Here is a 27,363-nt window from a genome sequence, read left to right on the forward strand (position 1 = left end):
ATGAGGGCCCTAAACACATTTTGGTTGGATGATTGCATGTTGCAACTCAGCGTAAAACACCTCCCCTCAGAGGGGTTGGGTTAAATGGGGATGACTCATTTCAGTTGAATGCATTCAGTTGTGTAACTGACTAGGTATCCCCTCCCTCCTTTCTAACAGCCTACAGAATTTCAATAGGCCTAATCAATAATCAGTTTGAATAGGCTTGTCAATTTCATTTTGCCAAAAAACTATTTAATCCAATGGTTCATTTCAAGAGTCTTAAACATGTCTGTGTTTCTATAACTGTTATTTGTTTAATACTAAACTCTGATTACATTATTTGAGTTATGATTCTGATAGGGAACTACACATATGGAGTTGTGAAAACAGTGAGTTTGATACTCTACATACAATCAATCCTGTGGGCCTTTTCCAAATGAGACGTTTGAAAGCGAACTAAGTTAGTAGGCTTTCTTATATGTATGTAAGCTACAATATGTTATGTTAAAAGTTGAAAACAAGTCTTGTCATGTTACAGTATTACAGGTCAGGGTGCAAATATATAACATACAAGGTCACCATCTGCTGGACTATTGATAAACTGTCTCAGATGGATGAATAAAACAGATAATTCTAAGTATGAACTTCTTTTGGTTTGATGTATAAAGTTAGTCCTCCCTGCGACTTCAGCATCAGTGTCAACCTTGGGCCAAGAGGGAATTGGTTTCTCCCATGGGAGACCAGAGTTCAGATCCAGCCCATGACATACAGGCCTACAATAACCTTTTAGCGTGATCACAAAAAAATCGAATTCTGCAAAATCTTTTACTTAAATTAACTTCCTTCTTAGTATTTTTGGCTCACAACTTTTGCCAGGATGGTTCGCAAAGCACCCTGGGTAACCCTTTGCTTTAGTTAGTCATTTGCTTGTTATTTAAAATGTCAAATGATACAGCCCAGTAGTGTCCTCCAATCTTGTTTGACATTTTTGGAAGATAATTGATCATATTTTGTATTCCCTTTCTCCATGAGAAGAAGGTAGATGCAATTTTTGGGGTTCTAATTGCTGTTCAATTCACTTAATTGTGCTCTCGAAAGTCTAATTAACAAAATATGTGGGAATGTGTTGCACACTGTCTGCCTTTTTGATGCAGCACCACATACTGTACATGACAGTAATGTTTCCACATTAAAAAACTGTTTGTTCAGCATGGCTTATAATTTATGCTGTCTAAATTATTGGAAGTTCGAGGTTCCGACCGTTAAGTTTACATTTTGCGCAGCACATCAATGCTAGAACCTACTCCATTCTGGTTAAAAGCAGACAGTGACTCTTTAATTGCACTGGAAAGTGCCTCATTGTAATATTTAAAAGCTTTTATGTTTTTCATCTTTTCAGCTACCACCTTTCGCTCAGGTCCCTTAAAGGGCCTACTCACTGGGCAAAAACTGGTTGAATCAGCGTTGTTTCCACATCATTTCAACCAATGAAATCAATGTGATGAAGTTCAATCAACGTGGAAAACTGATTGGACTTGCAAAAAGTAATCAACGTAAGGGCATTCTGTATTTTTTTCACCAAACTTTTAACCTAAATCCAATGACATGGTGACATTCGTTGTTGATTTCACGTTGAATTCACGGTTAGTTGACAACTCAACCAAATGTAAATCAAAACTAGACATTGATCTGACATCTGTGCTCAGTGGGTAGCCTTTAATCTGTCCCCTTGGTGTACTATTTTTCCTTTGTAAGAGACTTCTGAATGATGTCTATACATTTTTCGGTTACAGTCCTTCCATTTCAAATGATTTCTGGGAGCAATAACCTTTTATCTTAAGGAAGGGTGCATTGGATCTCCTGTTATTTGCAACACTGCATTGATGGTTTTTTAGTAAGGATTCAATTTCTAGTGCATTCTCTTTTTTTTTAATTTTCGTCATTTAGCAGACACTCTTATCCAGAGCAATTAGGGTTAAGTGCCTTGCTCAAGGGCACAGACAGATTTTTCACATAGTCGGCTCGGGGATTGGAAACAGCAACCTTTCACTTACAGGCCCAACACTCTTAACCACTAGGCTACCTGCCGCCCTAGTGTCTTCCTTTTTTATGATGGTATAATTTAGACCATCATGTCCTCAGTTCTTGTAACATTTGAATTATCTGGGACTGATTCTGAAAATTGTTGCTTTACCTGAGAAAATATATTTTATTCATTTGCCCTGAAGCAATATATCCTCTATTGATTCAATTTCGATAGACATCATGGTTTCAAAGTTAATTGATTTAGAATGTTGCATTTGTTTCATTTCAACATTTACTGATAACTTGACACTCCCATCCTCTATATCTGAGCTACACTATACATATCAAAGTATGTGGACATCACTTAAAATTAGTGGATTCGGCTATTTCAGCTTCACCCGTTGCTGACCGGTGTATAAAACAGAGCACACATCCATGGAGTCTCCATGCCTCACCCAATGTGGTACGTTTGTTATTGACAGAATGTTCTACATCATATTTTTGTAGGTTTTTTATTTTAATTGATTCCACTTTGATGGGCTGAAAATCAATTTCCTCCATTGTCATGGTTTCCAAGACCATTGATTCAGAATAATTTGTTTTAGCTTGATCATCATCCTGCATTCCCCTAGATTCAGGTAACAGGTGACAGTGTCTGTACCCTATAAAAACGTCTCAATGACGCAAACTTTCATGGTATGACACTGGATCCTATTAGTAGACGGTGTGATGATTCTGAAACACTTCCCTTTCACTTTAAAAACGTCTATATTTTAAAACGGTACCAAAGCTAACATGTGGAAAGAAACATTTTCTCTTCAAAACATGTTAAAATACTGTTTTGTTAAATCAACCAATCAATCAAATGTATTCATAAAGCCCTTTTTACACCAGTAGATGTCACAAAGGGCTATACAGAAATGCAGAATCACTGGATAAGACAGGATAATTACACCAGATATAACAGACTGATCCTAGCCCTCTGACACATAAACTATTGCAGCATAGATACTGAAGGCTGAGACAGGAGGGGTCGGGAGACACTGTGGCCCCATCCGACGATACCCCCGGACAGGGCCAACCAGGCAGGATATAATCCCCACCCACATTGCCAAAGCACAGCCCCCACACCACTAGAGGGATATCCGCAGACCACCAACTTACTACCCTGAGACAAGGCTGAGTATAGCCCACAAAGATCACCTTCACCGCACGAGCCCGAGGGGGCACCAACCTGGACAAGAAGATCATGTCTGTGACTCAACCCACTCAAGTGACGCACCCCTCGTAGGGACGGCATGGAAGAACTCTAGTAAGCCAGTGACTCAGCCCCCGTAATAGGGTCAGAGGCAGAGAATCCCAGCGGAGAGAGGGAAGCCTGTCAGGCAGAGACAGTAAGGGCGGTTCGTCGCTCCAGTGCATTTCAACTCACCTTCGCACCCCTGGGCCAGACTACACTCAATCATAGGACCTACTGAAGAGATGAGTCTTCGATAAAGACTTAAAGTTTGAGACTGAGTCTGAGTCTCTCACATGGATAATCATTTCTGGACAACAAGTTTCGGATTTTTGCAATGTTACGAAGATTGAAGAAAGCTGTCCTTGAAATATTCTTAATATGTTTGTCAAAAGAGAGATCAGGGTCCAGAGTTATTGCCAAGGTCCTTCACAGTTTAATTTGAGACGACTGTAAGATCAAGATTAATTGTCAGATCCAACAGGAGATCACTTTGTTTCTTGGGACCTAGAACGAGAATCTCTGTTTTGTCTGAGTTGAAACACAGGCTTCCAGGGTGGGCAACATCTGCTAACCATGTGTATGTGACCAATCAAATTTGATTTGATTTGATTTAGCAATGAAAGTCAACATTATGGTACATCACCAAGAGGTAGAATATATAGTAATAACAATAGTGGTTCTAAAAAGGAACCTTGAGGAACACCGAAACTTACAATTGATTTGTCAGAGGAAAAACCATCCGCAGAGACAAACTGATATCTTTCCGACAGATAAGATCTAAACCAGGCAAGAACTTGTCCATTTAGACCAATTAGGGTTTCCAATCTCTCCAAAAGAATGTGGTGTTCGATACCGAGGTATAGTTGGTTTTATATTCACACATTCGGACATTCAACAGACATTCGCCAAAAGTGGAAATTGTATTCAAAACAAAGGTTGTAAGAATATAGAATAAATCATATCTAGTTTGATGATTCTGTGACAAACTATGAATTAGTTATTGATTTATACAGCTTTAAATTGCATTTGAAAGAGTTTAAGTATTTCCATCAAATCAAAACTGGATTTTTTTATTCAAAACAAAGGTTGTTAAAGCATGCTAGACATTTATAGAATAAATCACATCTAGTTTAATGTTTCTGTGACAAACGGTGAATTAGTTATCGATTTATATCAGCTTTAAATTGCATTTGACAGATTTTATGTATTTCTATCAAATCAAAATTGGAATCTGTATTCAAAACAAAGGTTTTAAAAGTATGCTAGACAGTTATAGAATAAACCATATCTATTTTTATGTTTCTGTGACAATCAATGAATTAGTTATTGATTTTTACATTTGTAAATGGATTTTGGCAAATGTCTGTTGAATGTCTGTTGAATGTCTGTTGAATGTCTGTTGAATGTCTGTTGAATGTGAATGTGAATGTGTGAATATAAAACCAACTTTACCTTGGTGTAATACATAGTGTCAAAAGCAGCACTAAGGTCTAGGAGCACGAGAAAAAAATGCAGAGCCTTGGTCTGATACTATTAAAAGGTAATGTAACACCTTCACGAATGTTTAAAACCAGACTGAAGCGTTTCGTATATATTATTTGTCTTCAGGAAGGTAGTGAGTTGCTGCGCAACAGCTTTTTTTTTTTAGAGGAATGGGTGATTTGATATAGGCCAATAGTTTTTTACATTTTCAGGGTCAAGGTTTAGGTTTTTCAATTGAGGTTTTATTACTGCCACTGGTGAGTTTGGTACACATCTGGTGGATAGCGAGCCGTTTATTATGTTCAATATAGGAGGGCCAAACATTGGAAGCAGCTCTTTCAGTAGTGTAGTTGGAACAAGGTCCAGTATGCAGCTTGAAGGTTTAGAGTTGACATCAGTTAAAAATCATTAAAACTTCCAGCAACAGTGTTGGTATTGTGTTATTATTGTTGTTTTTCATAGGGGATTATAATGAAAAGCATCACCAATATAGTTTTTAAAATGTAATAGTACAGTTAAAAACTTTATTTAAAGTTAACTTCGTTCTAATTGAATTCTATAATGACTTGTTTGCATTTTCAATAAATGTATGTTTAAGTAAGTTCAAAGTATAATTTTATGATAATTTTTTTATCCAGAAAACAATGTCAAGTAAAAGTCAGGAGTACTTTTATTTTGAAAATTCGGCGTACAGGAAGGAACTGCCGATGCTAAGTGACAGATGGCTAGCTGTTATGTGAGTGAGTGTGAGGGCAAAATGGCTACAGCTTACAAAATGTTTCAGTTAGAAACAACATCTATTATGGCCGTTGTCGTCGAGACGGCAATGACAGAAATTGGCAAATTTTTGACCACCGTGCCAAACTCTTACGTTTGCAATCCGGAGAGCGAGGTGAGAACAGAGTTAAGCTAACTGCGTCAAATATGTTTTTAAAGTAACCCAATTAGTTATACATCCGGAAAAATATCTGCCTCATTGTTCTATCTGTGGCAACGTATGGTACTGTTAACGCGTAACGTTATCTAACTAGCTAAAGATACGTTGTCTAGTAGTTTATCCAACGTTGTGTAACCACTATACGAATATTTGGTGTAACTATGGCTAAATTAGCCAGCTTCCTGCAATTTCCTTATCTACGGTAGTTGCGCTAGCTAGTTAGCTAACTGCTAGCCGTTAGCTTAGTGTGATTTTTTTTTTTTTTTTTTTTTATTGTAATTTTTTTACCTTTTTAACTAGGCAGGTCACCTAAGAATAAATAATTATTTACAATGACGGCTTGAAGACTGCCTTGTTCAGGGGCAGAACGCCAGATTTTCACCTTGTCAGCTTGGGGATTCGATCTAGTAACCTTTCGGGTTACTGGACCAACGCTCTAACCACTAGGCTACCTGCCGCGTTAACTTAGTGGTTTCACATCATTTTCTTTGGAGCGTAGCTGACTGCACAGTTCACTATTTAGGTAACATTTTTTTTCAATTTCTCTTCACAGCTGTGCACAATTATGAATCTGGTGACAGAGGAGGCTATTCGTAAAATTTGCCAACTATTCCTAGTGGTCTCCTCAAGTTCACAAAATGAGAACGATAAACTGAAGACCAAGGTGGAGCAGATGGAGGAAGTTCTGAAAACCAAGGTGGAGCAGATGAATGAAGATATGAAGGCATTGACTGAGAAGGCTGAAAATTATAGAGCATCACTGGCTAAAATGCAGGCACAAGCAGAACCGAAAGGACCCACACATATTCTGCTCAATGGAATGATTTTTGCAATTCCACCAGTTGGTGAGTGTCATAGACCTAGCTAGCTAGCCAATAGTCATTTTTTTATTTAACTAGGCAAGTCAGTTAAGAACAAATTCTTATTTACAATGACGTCTTAGGAACAGTGGGTTAACTGCCTTGTTCAGGGGCAGAACAACAGATTTTTACTTTGGCAGCTCTGGGATTCGATCTGGCAACCTTTCTGTTACTGGCCCAATGCTCTAACCACTAGGCTACCTGCCTAGGCTTTAGCTAAAGCTAGTTATTGGTGATCATTTATTTTCAAATACATTTAGGCCTAAATCACACAATTTTGTGGGAAGAAAGGGAAAGGTGAATGTGTGTTAAAGGTAATTATGCTTGTTATGTTTTAGGTCTCTCAATGTTCTCTGGAATGACAGCGGCTTCAACATTGCCAGGGAATGTCAGTCAAGCAAACACTGTCACTAACGCGATGTCAGTCTGTGCAGGTAATCCTTCAAATTGTGTTATTTTGAATAATGGTTAGCAAACCAAAGTCTTAATCACTAGGAACCAAACAGAAGCAAATGGGCCAAAACGGGAAGGTCATAGGCAGCCACTGAGTGGTGTCACCACCAGTGAGTGGTGTACAGAATGGTGTCGTCTGCGTAGAGGTGGATCAGAGAATCACCATCAGCAAGAGCGACATCACTGATGTATACAGAGAAAAGTCTGCTCGAGAATTGAACCCTGTGGCACCCCAATAGAGACTGCCAGAGGTCCGGACAGCAGGCCCTCAGAGTTCAGTGTGTCAAATCGATCAGAGAAGTAGTTGGTAAACCAGGCGAGGCAGTCATTTGAGAAACCAAGGCCGTTGAGTCTGCCGATAAGAATGTGGTGATTGACAGAGTCGAAAGCCTTGGCCAGATTGATGAATACGGCTGCACAGTATTGTCTTTTATCAATGGCAGTTATGATATCGTTTAGGGCCTTGAGCGTGAGGTGCACCCATGACCAGCTCGGAAAGCATAGCGGCGAAGGTATGGTGGGATTCAAAATGGTCGGTGATCTGTTTGTTAACTTAGCTTTCGTAGGCAGGGTAGGATAGATATAGGTCTGTAACAGTTTGGGTCTAGTGTCTCCCCCTTTGAAGAGGGGGATGACCGCGGCAGCTTTCCAATCTTTGCGGATCTCAGACGATACGAAAGAGGTTGAACAGGCTAGTAATAGGGGTTGCAACAATTGCGGCAGATAATTTTAGAAAGAGAGGGTCCAGATTGTCTAGCCCAGCTGATTTTTTTTTTTGGGGGGCTTCACATTTTGCAGCTCTTTCAGAACATCAGCTATCTGGATTTGGGTGAAGGAGAAATGGGGGAGGCTTGGGAAAGTTGCTGTGGGGGGGGCAGAGCTGTTGACCGGGGTAGGGGTAGCCAGGTGGAAAGCATGGCTAGCTGTAGAGAAATGCTTATTGAAATTCTCAATTATTGTGGATTTATCGGTGGTGATAGTGTTTCCTAGCCTCAGTGCAGTGGGCAGCTGGGAGGAGGTGCTCTTATTCTCCATGGACTTTACAGTGTCCCAGAACTTTTTGGAGTTTGTGCTACAGGATGCAAATTTCTGTTTAAAAAAGCTAGCCTTTGCTTTCCTAACTGCCTGTGGATATTGTTTCCTAACTTCCCTGAAAAGTTGCATATCGCGGGGGCTATTCGATGGTAATGCAGTAGGCCACAGGATGTTTTTGTGCTGGTCAAGGGCAATCAGGTCTGGAGAGAACCAAGGGCTATATCTGTTCCTGGTTCTACATTTTTTGAATGGGGCATGCTTATTTAAGATGGTGAGGAAGGCACTTGTAAAGAATAACCAGGCATCCTCTACTGACGGAATGAGGTCAATATCCTTCCAGGTCGATTAGAAAGACCTGCTCGCTGAAGTGTTTTAGGGAGCGTTTGACCGCGATGAGGGGTGGTCGTTTGACCGCGGACCTGTTACGGACGCAGGCAATGAGGCAGTGATCGCTGAGATCCTGGTTGAAGACAGCAGAGGTGTATTTAGAGGGCAGGTTGGTCAGGATGATATCTATGAGGGTGCCTGTGTTTACGGATTTGGGGTTGTACCTGGTAGGTTCCATGATCATTTGTGTGAGATTGAGGGCATCTAGCTTAGATTGTAGGATGGCCGGGGTGTTAAGCATATCCCAGTTTAGGTCACCTAACAGTACAAACTCTGAAGATAAATGGGGGGGCAATTAATTCACATATGGTGTCCAGGGCACAGCTGGGGGCTGAGGGGGGTCTGTAACAAGCGACAACAGTGAGAGACATTTCTGGGAAGGTGGATTTTTAAAAGTATAAGTTCAAATTGTTTGGGCACAGACCTGGAAAGCGTGACAACTCTGCAGGCTGTCTCTGCAGTAGATTGCAACTCCACCCCCTTTGGCAGTTCTATCTTGGTGGAAAATGTTGTAGTTGGGAATGGAAATTTCAGAATTTTTGGTGGCCTTCCTAAGCCAGGATCCAGACACGGCTAGGACATCCGGGTTGGTGGAGTGTGCTAAAGCAGTGAATAAAACAAACTTAGGGAGGAGGCTTCTAATGTTAACATGCATGAAACCAAGGCTTTTACGGTTACAGAAGTCAACAAATGATAGCGCCTGGGGAATAGGAGTGGAACTGGGGGCTACAGGTCCTGGGTTAACCTCTACATCACCAGAGGAGGAGTAGGATGAGGGTATGGCTAAAGGCTATAAGAACTGGTCGTCTAGTGCGTTGGGGACAGAGAATAAAAGGAGCAGATTTCTGGGCGTGGTAGAATAGATTCAAGGCATGATGTACAGACAAGGATATGGTATGATGTGAGTACAGTGGAGGTAAACCTATGCGTTGCCTCTAGAGATGAAACCTCTCTCATCGTCACGCATCAATTAACGTAGGTGAGGTCTCCGCATATGTGTGGGATGGGCCGAAAGAACTAAGACATTTTGAGCGGGACTGAGGGCGCTACAGTGAAATAAAACAATAAAAACTAGCCAAGGCAGCAGTAAACAAGGCATATTGACATTAGAGAGTCATAAAGCAATCACAGGTGTTGATCAGGACAGCTAAGACAACAACGGGTAAATGGCGATGAATGGGCAGAGCGGGTCAGTTAGATACATACAGGACCTGAGTTCGAGGCTGGGGCCGACAGGTAAACATAATGAGGTACCGTGTTATTGAAACAGTCCAGGGTGCATCAGCTGTGTAGCCGAGTGATCATAGGGTCAAACGAGTAGCAATAGGTGAGTCAGGGTGCTGTTCGGTAGTCACAACTACGGTGGGCAAGCAGGGGACACAGCGTTCAGAAAAAGCTAGCGGCCCGGGGCTAGTAGATGGTTCTGCTGCGATATCGTAACAGAATAGCCTGTTGAGACAACATCGGGAAATCACGTCGGCAGTCCAGTCGTGATGGATTGGCGGGGCTCTGTGTTGATAATAAAGGGTCCAGGCCAACTGGCAAAGGAGGTATTGTAGCCCTAGAATTAGCTGGTATATGGGCCTAGCTCAAGGCTAGCTGGTGCTTGCTTCGGGACAGAGGCATTAGCTAACAGTAGCCACTCGTTTGCAGCTAGCTAGCTGCGATGATCCGGTGTAATGATCCAGAGTGGCAGGAATCCGGTGATATGGTGGAGAGAGGCAGTCCAATATGCTCTGGGTTGATATCGCGCTGTGCAGACTGGCAGGTGATTGTCCGAGCTAAGGCTGGCTGATTCCGGGGGGGAAAAAGGCGAGGACCGCTAGCCGTGGCTAACAAAGACTAGCAGCTAGTTAGCTGGCTAGCTCCTGATGGAAGTTCCAGCTATAAGGAATTAAAAAAAAATAACAGATCCGTACCACATTGGGTGAGGCATGGAGACTGCATGGATGTGTGCTCTGTTTTTTACACCGGTCAGCAACGGGTGAAGCTGAAATAGCCGAATCCACAAATTTTAAGTGTTGTCCACATACTTTGATATGTATAGTGTAGCTCAGATATAGAGGATGGGAGTGTCAAGTTATCAGTAAATGATGGTATATTATACCGTCATAAAAAAGGAAGACACTAGGGCAGGCCTAGCGGTTAAGTGTTGGGCCTGTAAGTGAAAGGTTGCTGTTTCCAATCCCCAAGCCGACTGAAAGATCTGTTGGTGTCATTGAGTAATTTTGCTGGAAGTTATGGTTTTTAACTACTATCAACTCTTAACAAAACAGGATTTAAACATGTTTTGAAGATAATGTTCATATCCACACGTTTGCTTCTGTACTGTTTTTAAACTATAGAAGTTGTCGAAGTCAAAGGGGGGGTGTTACAGCAACCTGTTACCTGAATCTAGATGAATGCAAGATAATGGTCAAGCTAAAACAAAAGATTCTGAATCAGTGGTCTTGGAAACCATGTCGATGGATGAAATACCTTTGTCTATCAAAGTGGACTCAATTGATGAAAACAAGATCATTATGGAACTTCAAACTAGTCACTTAGATACAGATCATGATGTTGACAATCATGAAAACTGAAACGAGTCACGATTCCCCACAATGGCAGTTTCTTGTCATTGTTGGTAGCTATCTGGCCATCCAGAATACACAACTCAGACTTCTGCCCTATTGAACCATGTGCCTAGTTTTTTTGTGACATTGACAGCTAACCCATCTATAGCACGAGTCAGCTTGGTTGGTTGCTGTCTCTCGCTCACTGCATCACTTGGTCACAGTAATGCCCCTCCCCTGCTTGCTAGAGAGGCACCTCTCTCCCTACTGTGGCGCAGCCATGGTTAATAAAGTAGCTTAAAAAAAAAATCTTCTGCTACCTTCATTCAAATCGGACTGGGTTTGGATCCTACCTGTCCAAATGGAACAGGTCTCTCTATATTAAAATGTTTTATGTACACTACCGTTCAAAAGTTTGGGGTCACTTAGAAATTAAGTTTTTTTTAAAGAAAAGCCAACAAAAATTTGGATAGCCCCCTTTTTTTTCCAATTTTCGCCTAAACATACCAAAATCGAACTGCCTGTAGCTCAGGCCCAGAAGCAAGGATATGCATATTCTTGGTACCATTTGAAAGGAAACACTTTGAAGTTTGTGGAAATGTGAATTGAATGTAGGAGAATATAACACGATAGATCTGGTAGAAGAAAATACCACCATCTTTGAAATGCAAGAGAAAGGTCATAGTTATAGCCATCACTCTGGTTGTAATTATGATAGTGTCCACAAGATGGCAGCAGTGTATGTGCAAAGATTCAGACGGATAACTAAACAACAGGACTTTTAGTGTGAAGTCCCCAGTTACATTTGGGCAAATCGTGAAAGAGACATTCTCATTCATATTCCATTTTTCTGCAAGAATATCGTCAAGTCTGTATACTTGGACTTTGACTTAGCTTTCCAAGTATTAGTAGCCATATAAGTTCAACATTTGCAAAACAACCAGTTTTCATAACTGTGAATATCCAAAATTAAAAGGCATGCTGTCGTACAAGGTTAGTAGCTACATTTTGGGACCGAGACATGGTTTCCGGATACTCCCGTAAAGCCCAGCTCATTGGTAAGTTCATTAAATAGTACTCGCAAAACACCAGTCTCAACGTCAACAGTGAAGAGGTGACTTCTCGATGCTGGCCTTCTAGGCAGAGCCATATCTCAGACTGGCCAATAAAAATAGAAGACAAAAGAACAGACACTGGATAGAGGAACTCTGCCTAGAAGGCCAGCATCCCGGAGTCACCTCTTCACTGTGAACGTTGAGATTGGTGTTTTGCAGGTACTATTTAATGAAGCTGCCAGTTGAGGACTTGTGAGGTGTCTGTTTCTCAAACTAGACACTCTAATGTACTTGTCCTCCTGCTCAGTTGTGCACCGGGGCCTCCCACTCCTCTTTCTATTCTGGTTAGAGCCAGTTTGCGCTGTTCTGTGAAGGGATGTTACGTACGCCTCTAGGAAGAGGGAACGGAACACCCTGCTACAACTCAACTCCCCTTGCAGTGAAAGAGGTATGGGACTGTAGGTGCAAGTAAGGATGACAAAGGCAGAGAATTTACCGTTTACTGGGAATTTATTTCTTCACACGGTAAATTTGGGGAAAAGGGGCTGAACGGAACCAAAGCAAAGAAAGTAAATGTCAAAGCCCCCTCCTACCTTACCTGCCTATCCACTACTTACCTATACTTAGCACCACCTGGTGCGCTAACCAAAATACAGGGGGTGGTCCGCCCAGGTCTTACCTAGTGTGCATAGACAGTGAATACTACGGGTTAGCTATGCCCGCGGGCCTCTTGTCCGTGAACATAACAATCAGCTCTCTCAGCAACAACTAACATAGTACATACCAAATCGCTTTCTGGGAAACAACCAACATAAGATATAACCCTCAGCTCTCTTCTCTTACAAAGGAACACTGGTTTTTAAAGCTGGAGAAGGAGTCTGTAATTGGATACAGCTGTATCCTGACGAGGGGGCGGGGTCAGCTCTCCAATCATCGATGTGGCCGACCAATCAGCTGCTTAAAGGAATTTCAGGAAGCCATCCTGAAACACACACTTACAAACAAAACCACAACACAGAAACTGGGGAACGTAACACGCCCACCACAAAACATGCAAACATAAGAGTTTGCAATAACAAAACCTAACGCTTCCCTAGTTACTAAACCCGTGATAGGGCTCGGCGAATGTGGTTGCCGATGCTCTTCACATAGGCCATCTGTACATTGTATCCTTGTACAATCAGAGCCCACCTCATAAGGTGGCGGTTCTGATTTGTACATTTGCTTCAAAAACACCAAAGGATTATGGTCCGTGAAGACTAGTAGTGGCAAGGCACTAGAGCCCACATATACTTCAAAGAACTGTAAGGCTAGCAATAAAGCCAGTGTCTCTTGTTCAATGGTGGAGTACCTTGACTGACACGAGTTGAACTTAAGGGAGAAGAAACTGACGGGTCGATCCACTCCCTCTTCATCTTCCTGCAAGAGAACCGCACCCAACCCACTATACTAGCGTCTACCTCCAACTTAAAAGGTTTGTCAAAGTTGGGGGCGGCAAGCACGGTGGCACTGCAAAGTAGCGCTTTGGCGGACTCAAAAGCATAGTTACAGTCCTTGGACCACTTAAATGGTTCTTTAGGACTAAGCAGAGATGTAAGGGGAGCTACTACTGTCGAGAAATTCTTACAGAATGTACGATAGTACCCTACCATCCCCAGGAATCTGCGCAACTGGCAGCCAGTCGTGGGAGCAGGAAAAGCAACAATTGCTTCCACTTTGCCAGTTACTGGGCGCACTTGACCTTGTCCCACTTGCTTCCCTAAGTAAGTCGCAGTAGCCTTCCCAAACTCACACTTGGCCAAATTGAGGGTTAAAGAAGCATTCTCCAACCGCTGAAACACACTTTAAGGTGGAGAGATGATCAGACCAAGTAGACGAATTAATCACCACATCAAGGTAAGCCGTACAATTTGGCACATCCGCAAACACAATATTAACTAGGCGCTGAAAAGTAGCAGGTGCATTACACATTCCAAAGGGCATCAGTGTATTGTACGAAGTTATCAGGTGTAACGAAAGCCAGGATGTCAGAAGCTTGAGAGGTCAGCGGCACCTGCCAATAACCTTTTAGCAAATTTAACTTACTAACGTAAGCAGCAGAGCCAATTCTATCAATGCAGTCATCTAAGCGAGGTAGAGGAAAAGAATCAGACTTTGTAACTGCATTTACACGACGATAGTCCATACATAAGCGAGACGTACCGTCAGGCTTAGGAACAAGAATACACGGGGGAACTCCAGGAGCTGTTACTGGGTTTTGCCATGTCATTCTGTAATAAGACCTTTTCTCAGCATTAACCCGGTACGGATGCTGACGTATAGGAGCAGCGTATAGTATAAGATCATTAGTTTGATCGTTATCCAAATGTTCCATTTGAGAGGGTAACTTTTTTTCAGCATTTTACGAATTACATAAGCGTTCACACTGCTGTAACGTATGGCGTAACTTCAACCCGTCCTCCTTATCCTCCTCTAGGTCCCAGCCAGGCTTCAGCACCACCGCAGCCACACTGGAGACGGCGGGCTGGACCGTCTTACTTGAGGAGCTGTCTGGAGAGTCACGTGTATATAATATGCTTTAAGCATATTAACATGACTCGCACGGGAAGAACGCCTTCGGTCTGGGGTCTTTATCACATAATTGGTGTCTCCTTTTTGACATTCAATCACCTTCTCGTGACAGACAAAAGAATGTCTTGTAATTGGGGCGCAATTTCGCTTTCCCCTGCCTTAGTTTTTATGGGGGTAAAAACCGTCGGCTTTACAGAAGGAATACCCGGTGCTTTGTCTTCTACTTCAACATTCTCAAAAATGGAACTAGCCAAATCCACCACATCTCCTAGCTTTCGAGATTGTGCCTTCGTTAATACACAAGCAGGAAAAACATGGGGAAATGCTTGAACCAATTTATCATTTGCTGTTTTGATTTCTGGGTTGTTTACTACCACTGAAACACAGGAGTGACGTTACCACCAGCGATATCATTCCCTAGTAGCAATGTGACTCCTTTTACTGGCAGTGTAGACACTACACCGACACGGAAACGTCCTGATACCAAGTCTGACACTAAGTGGACCCAGTGTAATGGTACAGGTACTGTTTTTGTCTCTATCCCCTGTAATATGACATGAGAGCCACAATACGTTTCAGAGGACCAGGGTAAAGCATCAGTAACGATTACTGACTGCGCCGCCCCGGTGTCTCGTAAGATTTGTATGGGTTTTGATCCGCTTGTTCTCCAGTTAAGAAAACACAACCGGCAGAGATAAACGGAGCATAGATAGGATCCAGTTTCCCAAATGCTGAATCAATAACTCTGCCCCACGGACGAGCCAAAGACTTGACTAAACCCACACTTTTCATTTTTGGGGACGGTGACGGGGACTGTTTCGGTTTATTTTTCAAAACCGGGCAGTCCGCAATCACGTGACCCTTTTGGTGACAGTAAAAACATTCACGGATTTCATGAAAAGGCTTAGGGTTGTCAGAGGAAAAGCGACCTGAACAAGGCACTGATGACGTAATTGTTCAGCCTTCAAAACGAGGTGCACCAAAGACAGTCTTGTGTGTCAGCGTACTCATCTGCCAACACTGCTGCCTGGGCCAATGTCACCACTTTCTGTTCACTTAAATTAACTACAATTCTATCAGGAAGGTTGCTTTAAAAATCCTCCAACAGCATCAACTCCCGAATATCAGCAAAGGTGTTAGCTTTGCTGGCTGAACACCAGCGATTAAACAGAGACTCTTTGTCCCTTGCAAACTCGACAAACGTACGGTGAGAGGGTTTCTTGTGGTTCCTGAAGCGCTGCCTATAAGCTTCAGGCACCGCAACACGGTAGTTTTAACTGTATCATAGTGTGAACTGTCTTCCAGGGAGAGAGCAGCTACTACTTCCTGGGCTTTCCCAGACAATTTACATTGTAACAGGAGCGGCCAAACCTTGAGTGGCCAATGCAGCGCAGCGGCCACATGCTCAAAAGCAGAGAAATAGGAATCAACTTCCAACTCCCAGAATGGAGGGACTAAAGCTATATTTTTACTCATGTCAAAGTGGGCTTCATGATGAGCAGGGTGTGGAGTCACACTGGAGCCAGCATCTTTGCTCCAGTTGTCAGATCCTCACCTTGTCGATTTCCGTTTTCCTAATTTGTAGATCAAATTACATTTGTCTCTATCTTTTTGCTTCATTTCTAAACGGGCCAGCCTCACCTTCAGCCTAGCGGTCCCGTCTGAATGACCCGAAGCAGAAGATAAAGAGTCAAATCGGGGCAATGTAAAGGGGGTACGAGCAACCCCTTCCTCCGCACCGTCCTCCGACTTGGCATCGGAAGGTCTACACTTCTCCTCTCCTGAAGCCTCCCCCTCATCCTCTTTCAACGAGAGAATTCGTTCTCTCACTAAATCCTCCCTGACTAGCACCAAAAGCTCAGCCTTTAGGGCTTTCTCAGGGACGAAGAGTCCATAATGGTCAGCTATAGCGAAAAGGTCTACTTTCCGCAACCCCACCAAACAATCAATAGAGGGCGCTTCAAAAAACTTAAATGGCTGAGGCAGCCATTTTGTACATTGCAGCTTTCCGAATACACGCTAACTAAACAAGTCGTCCAAACTCACAACCTACCATCACACCTCAATTACCTACCACAGAGAGCTCAGTGTTGCAGCGTCCGGTGGGTTTAATGGATTATCCCGGATGAGCCCCCATTATGTTACGTACGTAACATAGTACACAGCGTTGTACGAGATCTTCAATTTCTTACATGGAATAGCCTTCATTTCTCAGAACAAGAATAGACTGATGCGTTTCAGAAGAAAGGAATTTGTTTCTGGCCATTTTGAGCCTGTAATCGAACCCACAAATGCTTACGCTCCAGATACTCAACTAGTCTGAAGAAGGCCAGTTTTATTGCTTCTTTAATCAGAATAACAGTTTTCAGCTGTGCTAACATAATTAGAAAAGGGTTTTCTAATGATCAAATAGCCTTTTTAAAATGATAAACTTACCTAACACAGTGTCATTGGAACACAGGAGTGATGGTTGCTGATAATGGGCCTCTGTACGCCTATGTAGATATCCCATTAAAAATCCAGTTTCCAGCTACAATAGTCATTTACAACATTAACAATGTCTACACTGTATTTCTGATCAATTTGATGTTATTTTAATGGACAAAAAAATTGCTTTTCTTTCAAAAACGAGGACATTTTTAAGTGACCCCAAACTTTTGAATGGTAGTGTATATCGGGTCCGGGTGGGAAAGCCCCAGGTCCATTTTGGAAGGGGTCCAACTTTTTGTACCCATGAAGACCTAATTGGGTAGTCATAAATTTAAGATTATAATAACTCTATTTGCAAAAAATAACATTCTGAACAATGCTTTTCTTTTTCTTTGCACACATTCGGAGCATTTGCCAAGCTGCTGAAATTGCACGCTTCCCAACTTTAGGCTATGCGTTTGTGATTTTAAAACCATCCGCAATTATTTTTTGGGAGACACTAATGATCCTCTGTGGCTATATCATGCTCTCTGGTTTAGTATTTTGAATCATTTGATTTCTATAAAGACAGGAGTAATTTACATAATATGGGCAAATGTAATTAAATTGACTTAGGGGGAAGCTTAGCTAACCTATTGGATGCGCTGTCTATGGGGAAGGGACTACCTGAATGTTTGTTTTCACTTTCCTTTGCAAAACGTTTTGCTACAGTGTGCACTAATGAATATGGCCCAGTTGTTTGAAAACAATTCACAGGCAGGTAAACGTATGTTTATTTTAATGCTAATGTAAAAAAAAGATTCAGACTAGCATCCTGTCCAGCTGCTTTATTTGTACATCATCAAGATGCCTCATGCTACATAAACAGAAGATCTATAGGCTCCGGTTATATGGGCCGTTCTAGCTCGGACAAGGCTACTTATTTTTAATTAAATTCGTTTTGTATAATCCTCATTTGTAAAACCTGCTTAATTTATAGTTTTTTATGTGTTTGTGTATATATGTATACTCATAATCCTTTTTGTCTTTAGGTCCTGCAATGGTTTGCAGTAAACCCACAGAAACTTCTTCATTGGAGTGTGACTCTTCTCTGGGAGACACAGATGGACTGAATACAGACCCCTCCCCAAGAGACACTGAATCCAACGTTGAGCATATGAGAGCTGCTCTGCCTGAGGGCAACGGGAGAGACAGCCATGAAAGCCAGAAAAACAGCAATACTACTAAAAGGATACGATCCAAAGAAACCAAATGCTTCAAGTGTGATATTTGTGAGAAGACCTTCAGCAGGAACAACCTACTGGTACAACACAAGCTAACTCACACAAGACCCTTCAAGTGTGATGTTTGTGAAAAGACCTTCAGCAGGAAGGGGTCACTGGAAGCTCACAAGCTAATTCACACACTGGTACATCAGATGCTAATTCACACAGAAGAAAGGCCATTCACTTGTGGTCAATGTGGCAAAACATTCAGAATGTCCAAGCAGCTCGAACATCACATGTTGCGTTACAGAGAAAAAACATTCAGTTGCAAAATTTGTGGAAATGTTTTGTCTACCAAGAAGGATCTGAAACGACATCAGCTTGTTCATGCAGTGGAGAGACCGTTCAAGTGCCTGACTTGTGACAAGGGTTTCACATCAAGGAAACTGCTTATCGAGCACGAGAGAATCCACACCGGTGAAAAACCGTACAGCTGTTCTGTATGTGGAAAGAGTTACAGACAGCATGGTGGCCTAAATATTCATATGCGAACACATACAGGTGTACGTCCACACTCATGTTCTGAGTGTGGTAAGGGATTTATGACAAGCAGCAGCCTCAAAAATCACATGGTTGTTCATACAGGGGAGAAGGCATTTAAATGTGAGACATGTGGAGCTGCTTTCGGCCATAAAGCCAACCTTCAGAGACACCAAGTTCTTCACACAGGGGAGAGACCGTACAAATGTAAAGTGTGTGGGAAAAGCTACCTTCAGTCCACCGACCTAAAAGCTCACATGCACCGTCATGGGGCAACCAAACCATTTATGTGTGACCTATGTGGAAAGACTTTTATGTACAATTTTCAAATGAGACGACACAATCTAAAATGGCACACAGCTGAAGGAGAGAAGCAGAGGGAACGACAGAGAAGAGAGAGAACGAGAGAGAGAACCGCCAGGAGAGCGGGAACCTCAACAAAGCCATTCAGTTGCGACGTGTGTTTGAATGGCTTCAGCTCCATGCTAACTCTGAAAAACCATCAACGAAGTCACACAGGACTAAAGCAATACTCTTGTTCCATTTGTGGAAAGACCTTTGCCTATAAAAATACTTTGGACTATCACATGAGACTTCACAGTGGAGTGAAGCCCTATGCTTGTAAATACTGTGAAAAGAAATTTGTTCTTAAGCAAGCTCTCGAAGGACATGAGCGAATCCATACAGGTGAAAAGCCCTTCAAATGCAGTTATTGTGACAAGACTTTCTCAGTCAACACCAATCTCAAAAGGCATGAGCGAGTCCACACGGGAGAGAAGCCATTCAAATGTGACGTCTGTGGTAGAGGTTTCAGCCAAGCTAACAATGTCAAAGCCCACATGCAGGTCCACACTGGAGTTAGGCCTTATTATTGCAAGAGATGTGGAAAGGGCTTTTCTGACATAAGACACTACAAAAACCATAGCTGTAATGGTGTGGCAGCGACACGTGATCGGTCTCGTAAATCTTCAGACCGCTCTTTCAGAAATAAGAAAGGAGGTGAAGACAGCAGTGCTTGCCATAATGCTGCTGTGATGTAGACTCAGTGATATAGTCTCTGTCATTCACAGTGGGGCAACTTCCTGCTTTCAGACATCAGGAACAACGGGGATGTATCTGTAGGGTTAAAAGTTCTGGGATGGGTTTCTGGAAAGCCTCATAGGAAATGAATGTGTGCTTTAGGAAATTAGATGAGTGCCTGCTGTCATGCTTGGAGAAATTGTTGTAAGTTTAAGGGTCAATGTTCATTAGCCCACATTATCATGGACACGTTTATTTCTGACTGCTGAATCATTTACGATGTTTTTTTTCTTTCTATTGTGTAAATCATTAAACACCTAATTCATGTGAAAATATCAGAACGAGTCATTCACATTTTCTGTCATTTTGTCTCCTTTGCCAAGATAATCCATAGGACTTCTGTTTTAGCTATACATACTTTTTATTTTATATATATATATATATATATATGAACAAAAATAAATGCAACATGTAAAGTGTACTTATTTCTCAAATTTTGGCCAGAATTTTTTTTTTACATCCCTTTTTAGTGAACATTTCTCCTTTGCCAAGATAATCCATCCACCTGACAGCTGAGGCATGTCAAGAAACTGATTAACGTTTTAGTGACGGGGCAGTACTCGGAAATTCAGATGAATGACGTGCCCAAATTAAACTATCTGCTACTCGGGCCCAGAAGGTAGGATATGCATATTATGAGTAGATTTGGATAGAAAACATTCTGAAGTTTCTAAAACTGTTTGAATGATGTCTGTGAGTATAACAGAACTCATATGGCATGCAAGAACCTGAGAAAAAAATCCAACCAGGAAGTGGTTTGTAGTTTTTCCAACTGATTGCCTTTCCAAACTACAGTGTCTGTGGGGTCATTTTTGCACTTCCTAAGGCTTCCACTAGATGTCAGCAGTCTTTAGAACCTTGTTTCATGCTTCTACTGTCACTGGGGAGAGAATAAGCTGTCTCGAGCCTGGGACCAGTGAGTTGTTTACTGCGTGGGCACGCAGGTGCGCCGTTCCTTATTTTTCCTCTGTAATGAATACACTATTGTCCGGTTGGAATATTATCAAAGATTTATATTAAAAAGACCCTAAGGATTGATTGTAAACATCGTTTGACATGTGTCTACGAACGGTAATGGAACTATTTGACTTTTCGTCCCGGGTTTTGCGCTCACGCATTATGCCTTTTGGATTAGTGATCTGAACGCGCGAACAAAACGAAGGTATTTGGACATAAATATGGAGTTTATCGAACAAAACGAACATTTCTTGTGGGAGTCCTGGGAGTGTATTCCGACAAAGATCAGCAAAGGTAAGTGAAGATTTATAATACTATTTCTGAGTTTAGTTGACTCCAGAACTTGGCGGGTAACTGTATAGCTTGCTTTGATGGCTGAGCTCTGTACTCAGAATATTGAACAATGTGCTTTCGCCGTAAAGCTATTTTGAAATATGACACAGCGGTTGCATTAAGGAGAAGTGTATCTATAACTCTTTCAATAACTTGTAAATTTTATCAATGTTTATGATGAGTATTTTTGTAAATTGATGTGCTCATTCACTGGAAGTTTTGGGAGGCAAAGCATTTCTGAACATCACGCGCCAATGTAAAATGGGGTTTATGGATATAAATATGAACTTTATCGAACAAAACATACATGTATTGTGTAACATTGAGTCCTGGGAGTGTCATCTGATGAAGATCATCAAAGGTTAGTGATTCATTTTAGCTGTATTTCTGGTTTTTGTGACGCCTCTCCTTGCTTGGAAAATGGCTGTGGTTTTTCTTGTCTCAGCGCTGTCCTAACATAATCTGTTATGCTTTCGCCGTAAAGCCTTTTTGAAATCGGACAATGTGGTTGGATTAACGAGAAGATTATCTTTAAAATGGGATATAATAGTTGTATGTTTGAGAGATTTGAATTATGAGATTTTTGTTTTGAATTTGCCGCCCTGCTATTTCACTGGCTGTTGGCAGTGTGTCCCGCAGTTTTGTCACACAACACAATGCTACAGTTTTCACAAGTTTTGAGGGAGCATGCAATTGGCATGCTGACTGCAGGAATATCCACCAAAGCTGTTGCCAGAGAATTGAATGTTAATTTCTCTACCATAAGCTGCCTCCAACTTTGTTTTGGAGAATTTGGCAGTACGTCCAACCGGCCTCACAACCACAGACCACGTGTAACCACGCCAGCCCAGGACCTCCACATCCGGCTTCTTCACCTGCGGGATCGTCTGATACCAGCCACCTGGACAGCTGATGAAACTGAGTGTTTCAGGCTGTAATAAAGCCATTTTGTGGGGAAAAACGTATTCTGATTGGCTGGGCCTGGCTCCCCAGTGCCCACCCCTGGCTGCACCCCTGGCTGCACCCCTGCCCAGTCATGTGAAAGCCATAGATTAGGGGCTAATGAATTCATCTCAATTGACTGATTTCCTTATGAACTGTAACACAGTAAAATGTGATATTGTTGCATGTTGTTTATTTTTGTTCACTATATAGATAGATCTCTTGGCATTAATGCACCTGACGCCCTTTTATTTTTTGTACACACTGATGTTCAATGGCATCACTCACTGTCTTTTGGTGCTTGTTTAATTGAAATTGGGAATTTGGAATCAATTTGGGAATCCAGGATAATTTTTTAATTCTGACCTCAACAAAAACCATGCATCAGTTCTACTTTTATAATTATTACATTTACAATTAATGCATTTATAATTATTTACACTACCTGTCAAGTTTGGACACCTACTCATTCCAGGGTTTTTATTTTATGACTTTTCTACATTGTAGAATAATGGTGAAGACATCAAAACTATGAAATAACACATGGAATCATGTAGTAACCAAAAAATTGTTAAACAAAGAAAAATATTTTATATGGCTGCATAAGGATGACGCTAGCTGAAGTATCTGTTTATTAAAAGTAATTAAACCTACACTCCGGTTTGCCATTATACAAGGAACAAACAACATGGTGTCAGATTGGTAGTCGCTATGACGAGACAGAAAAGAAAGTAGTAACTGACGTGAGTAGTCGATGCTAGCTAGCAAGAGCGATGCCAAAAGCCACAGCAGAGAGCGCGAGGCTTCATTGGAATTTGTTGACGAGCAAGTTATTGAGCAACCTACTGAAGTAAGAAATCGAAACTACCTGTTCCCCACGTATCCATGACTGGAAACAGGCTTAGTTCTCCTACTCCTGTGCAGTTAACAGGCAATCTAGCCGACAATTGGAAACGTTTTGTTAAGTTGCGTCAATTCGAATCTGGTATCAGAACAAAATAGTCAGCACATAGTAACTTCTGATTTCTTTGTACTTTAATTAATGCAAACACTTGAATGGTAAATATGTGGCTCGTATATACGGGCTCTCTGTAACACCTCGCAGGGCAGACAGAGAACTGAAAATGACATAAGTTCTTCATTAAATACTCTGACAGAGATAGTTCCCGCTCACTGCTGGCCTGTCAGAGGGAGGATGAGCGTGGTTTAAACTTACTCATCCTATCGTTGGCGTGCAGGCTGGTCCCAGCCTCTAGACGCATCTTTGTTGCCAAGCATAGTTGTCTTCTAGCTTTTCTTCATGTGTGTACCCGAGAGTCAGACACCCAAGGACAGTGCCTGTTTTTATGCTACAGTTAGGACAGTTTCTGCTTTTGTGCTACAGCCATCTTCCATTCTACCAACCCCTCCCGTACACCTGTCCTTGAGCGGCCCCACAACCAGGCATTGTGTGTGTGTGTGTCAAGAGTCTACTCAGCCTTCACTCCTACTAGCCAGCAACCCTCCAGTTAGTCATGTCTATTATATGTTGCTCAATCTATGTTAATACAATATAAACCTCTTAGTGCATTACAGTCCATTCATACTTAGGCCTACATCTACTGTAAATGGTAATGCATCACATCTAATAAGTGAAATAAAACCCAACAGTTTCAAGCAGAGATTCAATATCTACCTCGCAGCCAGTGGAGCAGGGGGAGATTTGAAAGCTTCCATTTTCTGCGTGCTATTGGAGAGGATGCATTGGACATTTTACAGTATCTTTCAGCTAGACGAGGCAAACTTGACATTGACTGTGCTCATGGCTACATTTGAAAATCTGAAAGACAAACTAATGAAAAAAAGGACAGTGTGGCATGCTTTATAATGGACTCCTGTAGCAATTGCTGCGTGAGCTAAATTTAACTTTGGATAAAGCAGTTAATGTGTTGAGCAGCTGAAACCATCAGAGCACAAGCTAAAGAGCTGCGCATGGATGAGACATCAGCGAATGCAATAAAAAGAGAGGAGCACCACACACAACGCCTTACAAAACAAAAACAAGCAAAAGAGAAATAAAAAAACTAACGTGGAAAATGTGGAGTTATCCACAAGCCAAAAAATTGCTCTGCATATGGAAAATCGTGTAACAACTGGGGGAAAAATATATAATTTCTCAAAATACTGCAAAGCTGAGGCTACAAAGGAATAGGTTCTGAAGAATTATTTGTTGATTCTGTGGAAATATGGAATGCAGTAAAAGGTGAATGGGATTGTGCCATTGACTGTGAATGAAACTATAATACCATTGACTGTGAATGAAACTATAATACTGTCATAACTCTCCTGTGAAGATCTGAAGGATCAGGTTACAGTGGGTCCGTTCTACAGCGCCCTCTCTCCCGCATAGGTGGAGGGCGCCGCTTTATGGCGGTCATAAAATACTCTGCTTCTGGGCTCTGTAGTATTTGAGATTGGAATGTGACTGTGGAACACAGAGAGACACTTGGACATCAAAAGGTTGAATAATTGAACAGTATTTCTGTATTCCAAGCAGTTGGGGTGGTCCGTGCACACTTAAGGAACAGTCATGTCGAGTTTGTTTCATTTGATGACCTCACGAAGGACAGGAGACACACTGTTTCTTTGTTTATATACACTTCTCAATTATGGAGTTTGAATGTTGTATAAAATAAATGATTAAGCATAAGAATACTTTTTGGAGCGAGAACAATGTGATCTTAGTCTTCTAAATGAGAATGTTTTTTCATAGTAACTTATGATCAGTCAGTGGCCACGCCCCTGTGAACACAGACATTACACGGCATCATGGAACGCCCCCTTTTCTACTCATGTATAAAACCACCCGTGACAAAATTTAGATTAGAGCAGAAAACATGGCAGCTGTCGCTACATGTTGAAATGGTTGGCAACTCTACCAAAAATACAAGACCAGAGAACACGGAGGTCATCCCCACGCTGAAATGGTTAAGAAATCTACAAACTAAAGAGCAATTATTCAGGCTGCAGCTGTTTAAGTACTTTAGTCTGGTAAACGCAACCGATCGAAAGACCGAATAGTACGTCTGACATTCATTACAACAGACACTTTCCAGAGCCCGCTGAGAAAACTACAACCACAAAAGACTTTGGGACTTCTGGGGAATGCAACCAGAGATTCTATCCAGCAGATGGACCGGTGACTACAGAGAGAGACAACAAAGGCATACACTCGTAAATATGTCAATTGCAATTTCTTTTCGAATGTTCAAATTATTAACATTTCCATTAGCCATTAGTAGTCAACTGTATGTATCTGAGTTTCCCGCCCTTGAACTGTCCCCACCCCTGTCCTTTGTCTACCAAGCCGTCATATCGGTTTCGTCCACTAGGGACTTTTCCTTTCTATCATGTTAGTAGCCAATGTATGACCTATTGTGTGTTTTTATGTAATTCTGTGATTGATTAGTTGGTTAGTAAATAAATAATTAAGACAATTTGTATATCGCTGGTTCATGATTTATGATGCTCGGGTTTGTGCAGCTATCCAAGGATTTGCAACATTCAGGAATGAGACTGATGAGGTAATAATACATGTAACTGACAGTTAATCTGTAAGTCTATGTCGTTGTTTTTTTTGTTGAATTGTTTACGTGTTCGCTATACGGGGGAAATGATAAGACAGGTGGAACTACGTGGCTAATAACTGTTGTAACGGGGATCATTATCGTAGCAACACATCTTTGGGGGTGAAGGCTTTCCCGCGCGATGTTAGCTAAGTTTTCATGTTACCGGGTGTAGTTCATAAAGGTTGATATGTGTATGTTAGGATGAAGCGTGAATTCATGCCAGGAATATAAGTGTGAAGTTTGATTTCCTCCCTTCTGTAATAAGCAGCCAATGAGGTATTTTTTCCTTTATTCGTGTGCTCAATCTGATACTGTTATAGCTCCGGCTAAACTGTTTATGTATGTAATTACTTCAGTTATACCAAGCTAATAAGTCACTGTTTATGTATGTAATTACTTCAGAGTTATACCAAGCTAATAAGTCACTCATAAGACAAGAAGGTGTAAGAGTGTGCTTAAACTGTATTTTCATTTACTTTATAGTTCTCACGGAAGGTGATAATTCTGACTAAACTACAGAATAAAGCCGCCAGTTAAAATCAAGGAACGGTTGTGCTCGTGGTTACTGGACGGAGTTACAATACATTAATAAAAGACGTAATCGATAAGATAATAGAATATCTGAAGAGTTATATTCGGGAAATTTCAACTCTATAAACAACATTTTCCCGTGGTGCCCCGACTTCCTACTTGATTACTATTCCGTGATTCGTTTAATCATGGAATAATTACACATAGTGAATTGATTTGATAATATTACAGCCTTCACATTTAATGACAGCAAATGCTATGACAATACCATTGACTGTGAATTAAACTATAATACCATTCAAGCACGATACTGGAGCTCAGGTAAACCTGTTGTCGCTGGATGACTACAAAACACTGAAAGTGAAGAGCAAAACACACCCTGTGTAAATCAAGGTTACTGGTTATACTGGGGAGAATGTCCCAGTCAAAGGAAGCAGCATAGTAACTTTACAGCACAAAGGAAAACAGTTCAAAGCGCAGCTGCTGATCGTGCAAAAGAGGGTGCAGTCTATCCTTGGAATCAGTGCATATGAAAAGCTCAATATGGTGAAAAGAGTTTATGTAGTTCCATCACAGACTGAAAATGACCAAGAATCACTACTGACTGAGTACGAGGATGTGTTTGAGTGTCTCCGATGTTTACCTGGAGAAGACAAAATATGTACAGATGACAAAATTACTCCAGTTGTGCATGCGTGCAGAAAAGTTCCATTTATACTGAGGAAAAAGCTCAAGCAGGTTTCAGATTTCTTCGTCTACCATATGGGATTCTCTCAGGGCTAGAGGTCTAAAACAAGACAATCCTCATGATCTTTGAGCATATTTCAGGAGTAGAGACCACGATGGACAACATCATTGTCTGGGGGTTCACAAAAGAAGAACACGATGCAAGAGTGAGAGAAGTGCTGGACCTGACACGGAAAGTCAACCTGAAACTAAACAAGGAAAAATGCGAGTTTGGTGTGAAAACACTGACCTTCGTGGGAGACGTATTTTCAGAGGATGGAGTCAAACCAGACCCGAGGAAAACATCAGCCATCAACAACACAGAGCACCCGAAGAACAAGGAAGACGTGAGACGCTTCATGGGCATGATCACGTACCTTGCAAAGCACAGTCCACTCCACTCAGATGTCTTCTGGAACAGAAGACATC

At 41.6% G+C, this 27,363-nt stretch overlaps 1 protein-coding gene and 1 long non-coding RNA gene across 3 annotated transcripts; both read left to right on the forward strand.

Moving 5' to 3' along the window:
- Positions 1-5,426: 5,426 nt before the first annotated feature.
- On the forward strand, positions 5,427-20,115 carry LOC106571116 (zinc finger protein 665). Of its 2 annotated transcripts, XM_014143800.2 has the most exons (4): positions 5,427-5,621; positions 6,220-6,511; positions 6,865-6,960; positions 18,044-20,115. In XM_014143800.2, the coding sequence occupies exons 1-4, from the start codon at positions 5,451-5,453 to the stop codon at positions 19,795-19,797; spliced, it is 2,313 nt and encodes a 770-aa protein (XP_013999275.2). In that variant the 5' UTR covers positions 5,427-5,450; the 3' UTR covers positions 19,798-20,115. The 2 variants fall into 2 exon arrangements, with proteins under 2 accessions (XP_013999275.2, XP_013999283.2); XM_014143808.2 differs by lacking the exon at positions 6,865-6,960.
- A 3,225-nt stretch (positions 20,116-23,340) lies between these two features.
- LOC123726235 (uncharacterized) lies at positions 23,341-26,220 on the forward strand. Its single transcript, XR_006758613.1, has 2 exons — positions 23,341-25,953; positions 26,161-26,220. It is a non-coding gene; the product is annotated as an uncharacterized lncRNA (long non-coding RNA).
- The last annotated feature ends 1,143 nt before the right edge of the window (positions 26,221-27,363 follow it).

The sequence above is a fragment of the Salmo salar genome, chromosome ssa01 (genome assembly GCF_905237065.1).
Source record: "Salmo salar chromosome ssa01, Ssal_v3.1, whole genome shotgun sequence".
In the NCBI taxonomy this organism is placed as follows: domain Eukaryota; kingdom Metazoa; phylum Chordata; class Actinopteri; order Salmoniformes; family Salmonidae; genus Salmo; species Salmo salar.